General features: G+C 49.4%; 1 protein-coding gene across 4 annotated transcripts in view; it reads right to left on the bottom strand.

Moving 5' to 3' along the window:
* Positions 1-3,575: 3,575 nt before the first annotated feature.
* The window catches only part of PLXNA1 (plexin A1), a 119,710-nt gene continuing 109,293 nt past the window's right edge, over positions 3,576-13,992 (bottom strand). For all 4 annotated transcript variants that reach the window (XM_027640246.1, XM_027640249.1, XM_027640247.1 and 1 more), the window contains exons 31-32: positions 11,356-11,506; positions 3,576-7,968 (exon numbers count right to left, since the gene is read on the bottom strand). In XM_027640246.1, the coding sequence (XP_027496047.1) occupies positions 7,873-7,968; positions 11,356-11,506 (247 nt within the window). In that variant the 3' untranslated portion in view covers positions 3,576-7,872. The remainder of the gene's footprint in view (positions 7,969-11,355; positions 11,507-13,992) is intronic.

Below are 13,992 nucleotides of genomic sequence, written 5' to 3'. Positions count from 1 at the left end.
GGGGTGTTGCTGTGCTCAGCCCTTACTGCCTTCAAAATTGATGGATTTTCTTTTTATTTTTTTTCCTCTTCCCAGCAGCTCAGAAGAAACTTAATCATCACCTCCGAGGAGGAAGAAACCCCCCATCGTATCCTTCAACTCGCAGGGCCACGTGATGCTGCTCTGGCCTTACCTATGTGATGTCTGAACACAGTACATGGCCTGGCACTTGGAACCTATTTTAGTTCTATAGATTGGTTTTAATTTATGTTATACTATATCACATTACATTACACTGTATTACATTGTAATGCCTTATTATACTATACATAGTTATCAATTTCATATATGTATTTGGATATTAGACTGTAAAGTATATATTTTTTATATATGTATTTATCTCATGTGAAAGCCAAAGCCTCTCTCCCATGGAAGGTGGCTGCTTGAGGGCCCCCCACGCCCCCTGAAGATGTGGCAGGTCCCTTTCCTGCAGGATTGTGGAGCTCAAGGGGCAGTGAGGTACCAACTAGCCCAGCTGCTCTCTCCATTTGTGGATCCCTGGGCTGTGGGCTGGCAGCATCATGGGAAAGACTGGGACTGCCTGGGCTGATGCTGCAGGGGGAAAAGGGAAGGAGCAGGCTGGCCAGTGCCAGACTTTGGGGCCAGAGGGCAAGGGGGATGTTCCTGCCAATGTTTTGTGTAAGCCTGAAGAAGAGGATGAGTCTAACATCATTTTTAGTGACAGCCTCTAGGGCTCTGACCACACGAGTGGTGACAACAGAAGGAATACACAATGGGAGACATTGGTGGTAGGTCAAAGAGGTGTTAAACCCCCAAGCCAAAACCGTTTGTCTTTCTGTAAGAAAGCTCACCAAGGGCAGGAGGTGACTGACACCCACACCACCAGCACATGGCTGTCCATGACTGTGTGCTCGGGGACATGAGCATGCCACGTCCCTGTGCTGCTAACCATGAGTCCCCATGTCCTGCAACCACCACGCCCCAAGGTGACACATGGCACTGAGCAACACAGTTCTGCAGGAGCAGCACTACCATCTGTACATCCTGGCCTTCACGGCACGTCTAAGAGAAACAAAGGATTGTGCAGAGAGGCCCAAAGGCAGGAGAGCATCTCCCAGGGCAGGAGGACAAAGAGGTGCACAGGAAAAGTACAAAACCACTGTGATGGTGCAGGGATAGAGGTTTTTGTAGAAAGAGCGAGGATGAGACCTTCAGACCCCACATGGGTGCCCTGGGACATGCCACTCACCTGGAACCCGAGTTTGGGTGAGGCAAGGGGGCTTCCAAAACCCCCAGGTCAGCCAGGGAGGCCACAGGGAGAGGGCTGCCTCCACCACCAAGCCCCAGCCAGCTCCAGACATGCGGTGGCTTCTGCAGATTTGCTGGATTACCGTCGTCTCAGGCGGCAGTGGTGTATGTTATTGCTGGAAGGTTCACATTTTATCATTTAATCAAATAAAGTGCATTTGTGGATTACACAATCATTTCCAGGCCTTGATAATCTTTTTCTGCTTAGCTCTGCACTAGGACTGAGGAGGCAAACAAAGACATTTGTAGCTGTCGTTGAAGGCCCTGGCTTCCTGCCAGGAGCTTTTACTCCTTGGAAAAACTGGTGCAATTTGTATTGAAGAACATCCTGGCAATGGTGAAATACTAGATATTTATTTATTTGGTCAACCAGGAGGTTTTTAAGTATTTTTTCCCAGCTAAAATAACAGAACAAATATTAAGATAAAAATCCTGTCTGCAAATGGCAAAGCGCCAAAGTCCAGCAAAAGGGTTTATGTGGATGAAAGCATGCCCCAGAGGGGTGACAGGGCCATCCCTTTCTCTCTCTGCATCTTGACATGGCACATTGGTACCCTCCAGCAAGAAATTTCAACTCCAAGCTGGGGAAGATCCATGGTTGTTGTCCCCAGGGAAAGCAGAGAATCCCAAAATATCCCCAGAGGAAGAGAGTGACTAAGGTTGGCTCTGCTTCCTGCACCAGGTAGGAGCTGCTGCAGGCTGGATTGTGGGGTCCCCTCCAACACATCCAACAAGGATGTGCCACCACTGAAACCCAGCTCAACTCTTCAGGGAGAAACCCTCTCATCCTCATGCCTTGAAAAGGCCCAAAACCAAAAGAAAGTCCCAATACGTGTTGGACTGAGAACTTATTTAAATGCAGTTTCTGTACCCACCATGATGCTCACCTGCCTGATGCTCAGCTGCCACCCACTCCCACATGGCCACGAGGATCACAAAACTGGGGGAGATGAGGGTTTTTTTCCCGTTGCCCTCAGATAAATCCTCCCAGAAACCTGATCAAAATTCAGTTCAACTGTTGTTTTCTTAAACATTTGAAAGATTGGTAAAAGAAAACTTTGATCTTGCTTTTCTATCTTAAAAAAATAATCTTTGTTTTAATGACACTATGGCTAAAATAGTGGATGTTTAATATTTGCTGATGATATTCTCACTGGAGAGTAGGAAAACTGCAAGAGAAAACAGGAAAAACATTCAGTTTATACATATTCTAAATGAAGAGAAAACATGTATTCAGCACCCACGGTACAACCAGCCGTGCAAGCCCACTCCTTCAGGAGATTGGCCCCAAGTCAGGAAGAAGCTAACAAAAGAAGAAAAAAACCAAAAAAGCAGCTAAATTTGTGCGATTTTGGTCTGTGTGCTGCACAGAGCCCTGGCCCCAACCCCACACCCCGGGGATGCACTCCCAAACTCACCTCCTCCTGCCTGGGAATGTCCCCCCACACCTGCTGTGGCCACTCAGCATCACTGGTCACCCCCGTGAGAACGGTGCTGTGGTGGCTGGCTGCTGCCCTGGGCTTCCTCTCCCACTGCTTTGCTTTGGGGCCCTGCTCGGCCTAGAGTGCAGTTTAGAGGTACCCAGAGTTACAGGGTGACAGCTTTAAAGACAAAGATCAGGAGCTGGAAAAGATGAGGAGATGGAAAAGAAGATGCCCTGCAGCATCCAGAGCCTGCAGAGACACAACAGCAGCATCACCTTATCACCATGGACTTCTTCCCAAGCACTTGTGCTGTCACCCCATTATGACCCTGTGGAAGTAAGGACCAGGATGTGTCCAAGAGGCAGAAGGGAAGCTGTTCCAGCCCCAGTCGGCTCCTGTGGACCCCAGAGAGCAGCAGAATAGTCGGGCAGGTATTTGCCTCTTGCAGTATAGAGGGTTCAACTCCTCAGCCTTTGATCAGCAGCTTTGAACACTTTGAAAGGCAAAGACTGAAATCAAACAGTTTAAAACAAATTACATGAGCCACCCAGGAAAGGGGCTGATGGAGAAGCCCACTCCAATCCCACACACATCAACCACCCAAATCCCCCTGTGAGCATCCAGAGCAGCCCCCACAGCTGCTTTGGAGGTGTAACAGCCACAGCTTGGGGTCCCTACACCCACACATACACCCAGCAGCCCAAAGTGACGCTGGCCCATCCTGATGCCATTTTGCATCATGCCCTCCTGGCACAGCCACAGATTTGTCCACTGCTCCCAGGAACCCAAAGGTGCTTGGTCTTCCCACCCACATCACATCCAAAAACACAGCAAAACACCAGCTTTAGCAAAAATGTTTAATCTCTCCTTGATGCGTGTGTTTATTTACAAGTACTAAATCTGAAGAACATTAAAATAGGAAATAGCAGGATATTTACACGATCAAAGGGTGCTCGACCAGCTGCGCTGGCCTGTTGCTTCAAGTCTGAAACAATCACAGAAAGGGAATCAGGACTCCGATGTTTGATTTTTTTTATTCCCCATTTAATTTTTTAAAACTACTAGAATTCTCTGCCTCTCGCTGGGTCCGCCTTAGGTTCCCCCCTGCTTTCTTAAAGGACAGCTTGTTGTGCGCTTTGGTCAGGAGCAGGTGAGCCCGGGAGAGTCCCACCACCTGTACCCCCGCTCCCTGTCCCCAGGCTGGGGACACAGGGCTCCTGCTGAGGGGGACACTTCCTGGTTGCACTTTTTTTAAACCCAAACTGAAGAGAAAAGGCAATGTGAGCAGGAAGGGACCCCCTTGCTGCAGCGGTGGGGGATCAGCCTGCAGGGTCCAGCTGCCTCTGACAGTAGTGGGCAGAGCAGGAGCACTCAGAAACACAGGCTCAGGGCAGGGGATGCTTCTTTGTCTCGCCCCCTTTTGGGGCATGGGCAAGACCACCAGCAAGAGGAGTCCTGCAAATGCTTCCCAGCTTCTCCCCACCTTTCCCCATTACGAGGCAGGGGTTTGATGGGGTCGGCCAGCCCGGCTCTGCCCCTCGCCAGGCTGGGGCGAGGGAGGACGGGCAGGCTGCCTGGCACGATTAAGGACGCTGGGCATCACACAAAAGGCAAAGGTAGCACCAAGAAGTGCCAGAGGCTGCGGGCAGCATTGCAACGCCCACCTCGCCGACCACCACCCTCCCTGTAAGAGGCAGCAAGGGGAACCCGCAGGGGTGGAGAGGTGTTGTGGGATCCTTGGTGGAGCAAACACCACCTTGGTGGTGCAGACACCCCAAAGCTCTCCAGGAGGAAATCAAGGGGAATCGATCCCTGGGACCACACTACGGGCACTCAGCATCACCATGGAGCTGGAAGAGCCAGGTCACAGCACTAGGGGAACCCAGAAAGCACAGCCACACCATGGCACTGTTAGCATGACCTCTCCAGAAGCTTCTGCATTGCCCAAATCTTACTCAGACCCACAATAGCCAAAAAACTTGCCTGTCCCTCTAGCCTGGCCAAGGGAGCACCCACAACAGTGCTGCTGAGAAAGCAACAGGCTAATAGACCCTCCACAATTAACAGTGCTTCCAGCCCTCTTTGTCAAAAAGGAAATTTTCAGGGAGATGCTCTTAAGAAACACATCTCCATCCCCTACAATCACCAACAGGGAGGTCCCACCATTCCCTGTCAATCACCACAAAACCCATGAGTTTGGCTCCTTCAACAGCAATCGAAGCTCCCCAGAATGCTCTTACCACTGCAACAGGTAGGACCCACACCAGCCCTGGACAGATACCTCAAGGCAACCACTCCCCTTCCACCAGATCACAATGGCCACCGATGCAGAGCTGCCATCCTCCAGGCGACTTCCAGGACCTTCACCAAAGCCACCCAGGCAGCAACGCCAAGAGGAAGAAGTTTTGGGCCAATCTTGCACCAAAGGGAGACACAGCCACCCTTCTGCCCCATCACAGCAGCAGCAAACACTAGAAAAGACCCCCCCAAGGGGCCCCCAGAGGGTCCTGTCCCACCAGAGCACTCAGGGAGATGTTGGCAGCCAGCAGTGGCCCTGGCACAGGGCAGGTGGGCACACAGCTGTCCTCTAAGGCTCTCCAAGTAACACATTTGAGATGTGAACCTCTGAAGTCTTTCTTTTTGCTGTTTCTTTTTTTTTCTTTTGGACAAGGAAGTGACAAATTAATTTCAAACAAAAAAAAATAGATAACAGGTCTAAACAAACCTCTAATATTCAACACTTGCAGTTTTTTTGTTTTATGGGTTTTTTTCTTCTGTTTCTTAAAAAGATCAACTCAGACTAAAATCTAGCACAGTCATGCAACAGCCCACAGCTCTCAGAAATCCAGCGACAGCTCATGGTTCGTAGGTTTGGGAAACAATTATTAAATCCTTTTCAAACATAGTTTTGCTGTTGTGGTTGGGTTTTTTTGTTGTTTTTTTTTTCTTTTTCTTTTTTTTTTTAATCGGCATCTTCTCTCCTTTCCCTCCTTATTAAAACAAAACAAAACCAAACAAAATTACAACATAATGAGAGATGTGCAGGCTTCAAACAATTGTTCTGCATGGTGAGAAAGGCTTGGAAGTTCCTTCCAGACCATTTGGTATCCTTTTTTTATCTTTTTTTTTCGCAGTTGTCATTTGTTTTGTTTTAACTGGCTGTGTAAATTCATCTTGTATTTATATCGGTTCGATTCTCCTTCAGTTAACTATACAGCACCCCACTGGGGCACGAGAATTAGATTGTAACCACATATATATATATACACACTTTTATTATTTTTTTTTTAATTAAAAACTTCATTATTTCTCCCTCTCCCCCCCTTAACTTGCGATTTAAGGGAATGGACAGAAATCAGCTGGGCTTCTTTCCACTTGGATTTTGACAGCCACCCGCTCCTGGCAGAGTGTGGCCCCGTGTGCTGTGGCCTGGGCAGCGACGGGAGCTCTCAGTACAGAAAAGGAAAGGGTTCTGCTCATTTTTTTGGAAGTTTTTGGTCTCCTGCTGCCTTTCCAGGCAGCATTCAGCACCTTTTCATCTCTGGAAAGCACAAACCCGCGAGGAACTGACGTTTCGAACGGGGCAGCTGAGGGAGAGACCTCGGGTCTCCAATGAAGCCCCTGTTGGGGCACAGGCAGCAGGGGGAAGATGGGGTGACAGCAAGGAGAGAAAGAGGGAGAAAGAAGGAAAAGACAGAGAAAGAAAGGTCAGTCTTGGGTGGAAGGTCCTGCACACATTTGGGCTTCCCAGGTGGAAGAGTGGGCAACAGCCTCGTGGCAGCCATCCCACTCCCTCCATGGGCTGGTAACCCAGTGGGGTTTGCCGGGGGGATCCCGGTCAGGAGGTGCAGAGGATCTGCCTCCCCTTTCCCCAAGGATCTGGTCTCTTCCCCTACATCAGTACAAAGACGTGAGGGGGGAAAAATAAACATAAAGGGGCTTTGTTAAGGCTGCTCCAGTGCCAGGGAATCCATCCCAAAAAGCCAGGTTGGCTCTCCACCAACCCTCCTGACAGCAGGAGCCCCTGCAACTGTCCTCTACCCTGCATCAACCCAGGACAGGCAGGGGCAGGCAGCACTGCCCAGACCACCCCATGGCCACCGAACTAGAAAAACAAGGTCAAGCTCAACAAAACACCGACCATCCCTCAGCAATCCCTCAGGCAAAAAAAAAAACGAGCCTTGGGATCTCCCTTCCTCTCTGATTGTGACCTCCAGAACCACTCAGCAGCATTTAAATAACAGCATCTATTCAGCTAACAAAACTCCCACCTTTTTTTTTTCAATTTTTTTTTCGCACTAAACAACATTCAAATAAAACATGGCACAGAACATATTTTAGAAATATCAAAGCTCAGGGATTTCTCCCTTTCCTGCCCACCCCTACTGCCCCCACCCCCAAATCTCCCCAGCATCAGTCCTTGAGCTTATGTTTTAAAACCATTTTTGTTAGTTAGTTGCAAAAAATTTAGAATATTTTTCCCCTCCCATTTTTTGTTATAATTTTTTCCTTTAAATTAAAAATTTTGTTTCTCTTGTGTAAATTGTGCAAATATAGCAGTTAACACTAGTGGCAGAAGGCCAGAGAGAGAGAGAGACAGAAGGGGGAAGAGACAGAAAAAGAGAGAGGAGGAGGAGGAGAGGGGGTGGACAGCTGGGGGGAAGGAAGGGAGAGCAAGTCAAGTACAGTAAAAATAGGAGCCCACCCACCCTCCCTTCACCAAAGTAACAACAACATCCAAACGCCATCCTAGAAAGCCCCGCGGTCCTGACCCTCCTTCCTTGTGGGCTCAGGGGCTCTGCCCAGGCAAGGGATGCCCAGCAGGTCCATGGGGCAGGCGACCCCCCTTCTCCTCTGCCCGGCATCGCCTCTCTGCAAGGTCCCTGCTTCATCCCGGTTGGACTGGGGGGGTTTGTTCGTGGGTCAGGGAGTTCTATCGACGTTGCTGCTGCCGTCGGGATTTGTTTGTAGTTCTTTCCGCTAAAGCGCGAGGTTTCCTTGTTTGTTCGTGGGAAGCGTGCAGAGGCTCCCGCGGGTCTGGCCGGTCCCAGCCCCAAAGTCTTGTGCCCGCAGCTGCCGCTGGCCGGCCCTCCCTCCTGCCGCCTCCGCTGCCCGGGACGCTGGCACCACCGCCGCCTTCTCAGCTGCTTAAGGCCATTGTGTCGATCGCCTGCTCCAGCTTACTCCTCAGCCGCTGCCTCCGGGCCTGCTCGTCCTTCTCCAATGCAGCTAAAATCTAGGGAGAGAGGGGAGAAGAGAGGGTGAGCAGATGCCCACCTACCCAAAGTAGCTCCAGTCGCCTGCTGGCTCTTTGACAGCGTCAGAGCATGGGGATGTGGCCCCACGGGAAGCAGTGCACGTTCGTTCTTGTCCCCTGTGGAGCCAGGAAGGGCCAAAGGAGGTGTGAGGTGGAGGACATGGCTCTGAGTGGTGCCACCCCACAGATTGAGGCCACTGGGGCCCCCAAGGGGCTGCAGTAACACCAGGGACCTGCCTGACACTAACAAGAAGGCAACTTGCATGTGGGGAAGAGAAGAAAACATTGGAGGAACATTGGAGGGTGAACTCCAAACCCAAGCAAACACCATGTCTGTGTCTTAACAGTCCTTTAATGGCTTAGGGAAGCAGCGGTTGTGTTTCAGAGACCACAATCAAGCCATGAACTAGTTCCATGAGCACAAAAAGACAAAATCCACACAGCTTCAGCTACCCAAAGTGGTAAAACCCTGCTCATCTCTTCCCCAGGGTGGACAACTGGGGGGCACTGGGGTGATGGTGGGGGACATCAGATGGATGCACCAGCAAAGCCTGGGAGCCCTCAGTCGTGTTCAAGGGGTGCACCCACACACACTTGAGCATGACGTTCCTCCCTTGAAATCCTCTTTCTCTAAACAAGCTGCTGGCCATGATGACAGATCGCAGGGTGGAGGGCTGGTCCCCTGCCCTGGGCTGGATGTGGCTGTGCCCCCAGGGCTGGGAAAGGACTGGGAGCAGCAGAAGGGTGGAGGACGAGGCTCAGAGTGGGAAGAAGGGAGTAGTGAAGTGTAAAACGAAGGGGCAGTTGCCCTTCCAGCAGCCAGAAGTCTCATCTCACTAACATCATGCCAGCAGAGCAGAAAAGCTGATTTAAAAAACCAAACCTGACAGAAATCTCATCTCCTTGGGTGAGCTAGTTGAGAGAGCAAATTTTTTGCAATTAAATATCAAGGCATCCATCAAAGGGGACTTGATTAACCATTTCATTGGCTGCATAATTGGAAACAAACTGTTGTATAATTAATAGACTTACTAGGAGGCAGGCAAAGTCCATCAGGAGCCCTACAGGTAACTTCTTAATGGGGAATCAGCTCCTTTTGATTAAGAGCTGCTGCAGCACTGGCAAGTTGTGAAGCAGTGGGCAGGGCATGCTGAGCAGCACCCACCACACTGCCACAACCAGCCTCTGGCCACCAACAGACTGGTTCTGCCCCAAGCTTTCTGGGGCAGGACCAGGCTGGTCCCTGTCTCCTGGGGCAATAAGAGATGCCCGAAGAGGAATCTCTTCCCAAAAGAAAAAGGAAAGCTGCATCTCAGCACCGGCGTCAGCTCCCGAAGAGGGAAAATTCACTAGCAAGAGCCGGGCACATCTGATTTACCACCACTAGCAGCAACAACCCAGGGCAGCAGCTGGACTGGCAAGAACTCATAGATTCTGCCACAAACCTGCTACTGGGCACACTCCTCCCCATCAATCTCCATAGAAGCTCTCAGCCCTCACGCTACACACTGAGCAAAATACCTACAATGACAGTCATGCAGAAACCAAAACCCCACATGCCTGAAAGGTGCCCAAGCTGGAACCAAATGAGATTGGTCTGAGAAGTGCAAGAGGAGCCTATTCCCCCTGCCTGCCTTCTCTGCCTCTCCCAAAAAGAGAGCTGTGTATCCTGGGATGTTGAGGTGTCAAAAGATTCCCAGACTGCCCACACATTTATCTGCTCATCTTATCTCAGCCTTACGGAAAAAATGCAGTCAAAGAAAACCTGTGCTGAGCGTAGAGAGACCCAGGTTTGTCACCTGCTGTAAGGAGCCAGGACCACTGATTACCAAGATGCAAGTACCCAAATGAAAATTAATTATGATTTTCATTCACAGCCAATGACAGCATATTATTGCACTGAACAACAGGAAAAATTATTCTCTCCCATTTTGCATCAAAGAGGGTGCAATCGGGCTGCATATAATTGTGCTTAATGAATGAAAACAAACAAAGGGAACAGCTGCGATTTATTAATCCCATTACAAATAATAAAAGAAGTTCCTGAGAGCTGTGAACACACTTGTGATGCTTGGAGAGCAGGCAACAGCAAGACACTCAACAGATGTCAGATTGCCGTTAGTGTGCAAGAAGAGGACCCGAACCCCTAAAGAGTAGCTCATTAATGCCACGTGGTCCCCTCACACAGACCCCTCCCGGCTCTCACCCAGGGCTTGGGGAACTTAAGGCTTGGGGGACTTTCAACCTGGAGGAAGCAAGCACTCAATGATGGCTGAGGAATGATGGCTGTCCCACAGCAGATCTTCATGGACAACTCATCACCAGAGCTACGGAGGCCTCTTGGATGTGCCGTCAGAAGTAGTTTAAGGAGCAGCATAAAGGTCCCACCAAGTGTGGTCATCAGTACATGGTCACCATCTGCATGGTGACAACCACACAGCAGCTTCCCAAGCACCAGGGTTTCTTCCCATCCCTGTAGGAAAGCCAAGACCTCCTCCTCTCTCCTGTAGAGCACCTGGCTCCACAGGCCTTTGGCCCGTGATCTCAGTGCTGACCTTAAACCCAGAGGCCAGGTCTGCTACAACCTGCCTGTGGACTCCCTAAATTCACACCTCAAAGAGGCTCTGGGAGAAGCTTCTCAGGACTCTTGCATGGTAAAACAGGGACCTCGGTTCCTTTCCTGTCTTTCTCCAAGTGGGGAAATGTTCTGGTACTCTGTCACTTAAATAAGCCACCATTCAAACATAGTCATCAAACCCCTTTATTGGGACAATAAAACCTGTACTATCATGCTATATGTATAAATCCACATTTTACTGTAGTTACATATTTTATTGCTTTAATAAGATGTGGGGTGTAGATCTGAACAGTGCTTTAAGGAATTAATTTGTATAAATTACAACAGAGGGGTTTTAAACCATCCTTACTGACATTCACAAAACAAGCACTGATGAGACCACCGTGTCCTCTAGCTTCCCTGGGGAGTGGAGCAAAACAGCACTTGTACAGTTCCATAGTGTTGATACCTCCCTCCATGGTGCCAGATTGGTGGCAGTGGATAGGGGAGGCATGCTGAGATAATGCCACGAAGTCTGCAGCCTCATGGAGCTCGTGTGCCAAATGTGTAGAAAAATAGGTGTTTCCCACATTACTCACTGCAGAAAATGCGGAGAATGAAGCGCTGCCTACCCCAGCACCTGCCTTCATGACTCCCAAACCTTTCCTTTTCCACCAGCTCAAGCACAAATATGGACTACGTTATTATCCTGCATTTCATGGTGTGTTTTTCTATAAGAAAAAGCAGGGGACTGCAGAAACAAGGACAAAGTTGCAGACCAGGCCTGACTCCGCATCGCCACATCTTACCTCGTCCTTGTACTTGGTGATGTAGGAATAGATCTCATGCAGCGCGCTCATGCTGTTGAACTGGCTGAGGTGTAACCGCGACTGCTCCGCCAGGTACGCACTCATGTCCTGGTCACTGATCGCTGGCATTTTAGCTATATCTGCATAATATCTGCAAGGCAGGAACAGAAGAGTGGGTCAGAGATAGGGACTGGCAGAAGAGGATGTGTCCCTGCCGCAATGCTTGCTGAGAACAGCCACTGCAGAGGCAAGCGAAGAGCATCTTGCCTCCAAGCTGTGACATATCACGATCATCCATTATAACACTGTTGCTCAACAAGAGGTCTCTGAGCACTCCATGGAGCAGTCAGCATCATTAGAACATGCTCCTGATGGAACAACGTGCAGTCCAATCAAGTCCAACTCCTCTTACCATGCTGGGAAGCCCAGAGATGCTGCTCTGAGGGATTTCCCAACCTCTCCTAAACTACACATTTTTCCTCCTTCCCATCCCATTGGCACGTTTAGCCACCAAACTGCATACACCAGGACTCTCCACATCTGCAGCAACACTCAAGGCTTTGTTACCACTCTCCTAAGGTCACTGTGTTGCTAACAATGCCCCTTTGCTTTCCATTAAATACTAGGGGTGTGAACACAAGACAAGGTCACATCCCGCCCTTGCAGCAATACATGCATGGTGGTAGTGGAAAAACAAAATATCCAACATGATGTTCATCACAACCCAGAGAGATCAAAGCTGCAGCAACCCATTGTAGAAGGAGGGTTACACCAAGCACGTGCACCAGTGGACTGGCTGCTGAGGTCCTTTTGGAAACCAGGGTTGTGTCCTCAGGCCTCATTTAAAAAGAAACCCTACCCACAGCAAACAAGCCCCGGCTGCTCCCACCACCTGGAAATACAGAGTGCCAGTCTCTCCCAGGTTTGCTGTACTCCTCACAATTCCTCACTCACTGAAGTTTCTGGTACAGTGATTAGCATCATTAGTGTCATCAGCTGAATGCTGAGATGGAACACGGCTGAAGCACTTGGATAGGAGCAGATGGCAGCAAGACCACTTGAGGAGATGAATATGAGGATTCACTCCATCCCACAGAACTGAACTCCACTAGTGATAACTACTTGGGCAGTTTTTACAAAGAGGCTCATTCACACCCAGAAAATGATGCAAGAGAATTTTTAGACGCTGCCAGGAGAGCAGTGATCTGAGGTGAGGACCTCTGACAAAACTAGGCATCTGCTACACCCCTAGAGACATCACCCCAGAGTGGCATCTCCTAGAGCAGCAGTTTTATATTCCAGGTTTTATCATGACACACAGGATGGGAAGAAACCATCATTTTTCAATACAAGTGTGCATGGCTTGTGTGGACCAAGATTCCATTCATACCTACCATTTCCAGAGGACACCTAATGTGCCACGACTCCAGCAGCAAGATCCCTTGGGTTTCCCCAGGTTTCCTACCTCCTAAGCCCTTCACTGTGCTGTTCCTGCCTCAGACTGGCAGAATGCCCTGTTTTCAGCTGGTGCCTGAACCACGGCAGCAGACAGACCTGCAGGTGGGACTATCAGCCCCACTCAGCCACCCTCGCACCACTCCTCCGTCCCACCTCTGCAAAGCTTTGTGAAGACAACCATGCCAAAAGCCAGAAATGCTAATTATGCCATAATTCCCTGTAGAGGAGCAGTAGGAGATGTAGTCACCCCCTGCACAGGACATCTCTGCCCCCGATCAGTTGCCTCTGGGACCATTCCAGAGGTAAGTGATGGCAGGAACATCTGTCACCAATGAGATCTCCCACTTCCTGCCCAGGGACGCAGTATGCCTAGACCAATGTTTAACTCTGGAATGGTTTTATACCTTTTTTCCTCCAGGCACACATACAGAGCTGAATATTTTTGTCATAGAGATGGCAAGGTCAGAGAAATTCACCTTACGAAGCTTGTGATGTTCCTACGGGACCCCAGTCCAAAGACCCATCCAGCCCCATGCAAAGAACTTCCTCCTATTACAATGCAGTTCAACTCTCATCTCAGCCATCGTATTTCAGGGGCATCGTCTCTTCTGATCCAAGCCCTATCTTCCTCAAGGGAAGAAGCCTGTCTTTGTAACTGCCTGCAAAGCACCAGGCATGCCAATGGCATGACAAAAATATCTGTGTACAAGCAAGTATCCAAATGATGATTTAGGCTACAAAGTCCCATCCTTACAAACTAGAGAATATGATGTTTATTGCTGCCTGGACAGCTTTCATTTGGTTCATTCTGTATTCGGTCAAGATGCTGAAAAAAGGAAGGGTACTCAGTTAAGGGGAAAAAAAAAAAAAAGGCACCATCTTTAGTCCAGCACATCACCACAAGGGAAAAGTTGCATCAGCATCCTGCAATTTTTTAAGTTTTATTAAGTTCCACTTCACAACATTTTAACAGTGGCTCTTTTTGGAGGGGTTTGGAGGACATCTAGGTTTCTCTCCCAAAAGGATAAAGCTAAACACAGCGTTATGCCTGAGTGCATCAATTTGCAATCAGTAGCATTCAAACCCTGCACCTTTAACATTGCATTAATTCAGCGGGACAGGGGGATGTCTCTCATCAGCTCAACAGGGAAGGTGGAGGGTGTCAAAAGGAGTCAGGGG

Source organism: Corapipo altera, unplaced genomic scaffold, assembly GCF_003945725.1.
Source record: "Corapipo altera isolate COAL_440 unplaced genomic scaffold, ASM394572v1 55, whole genome shotgun sequence".
Classification (NCBI taxonomy): Eukaryota; Metazoa; Chordata; class Aves; order Passeriformes; family Pipridae; genus Corapipo; species Corapipo altera.
This window is presented reverse-complemented; position numbering and strand designations above follow the sequence as displayed.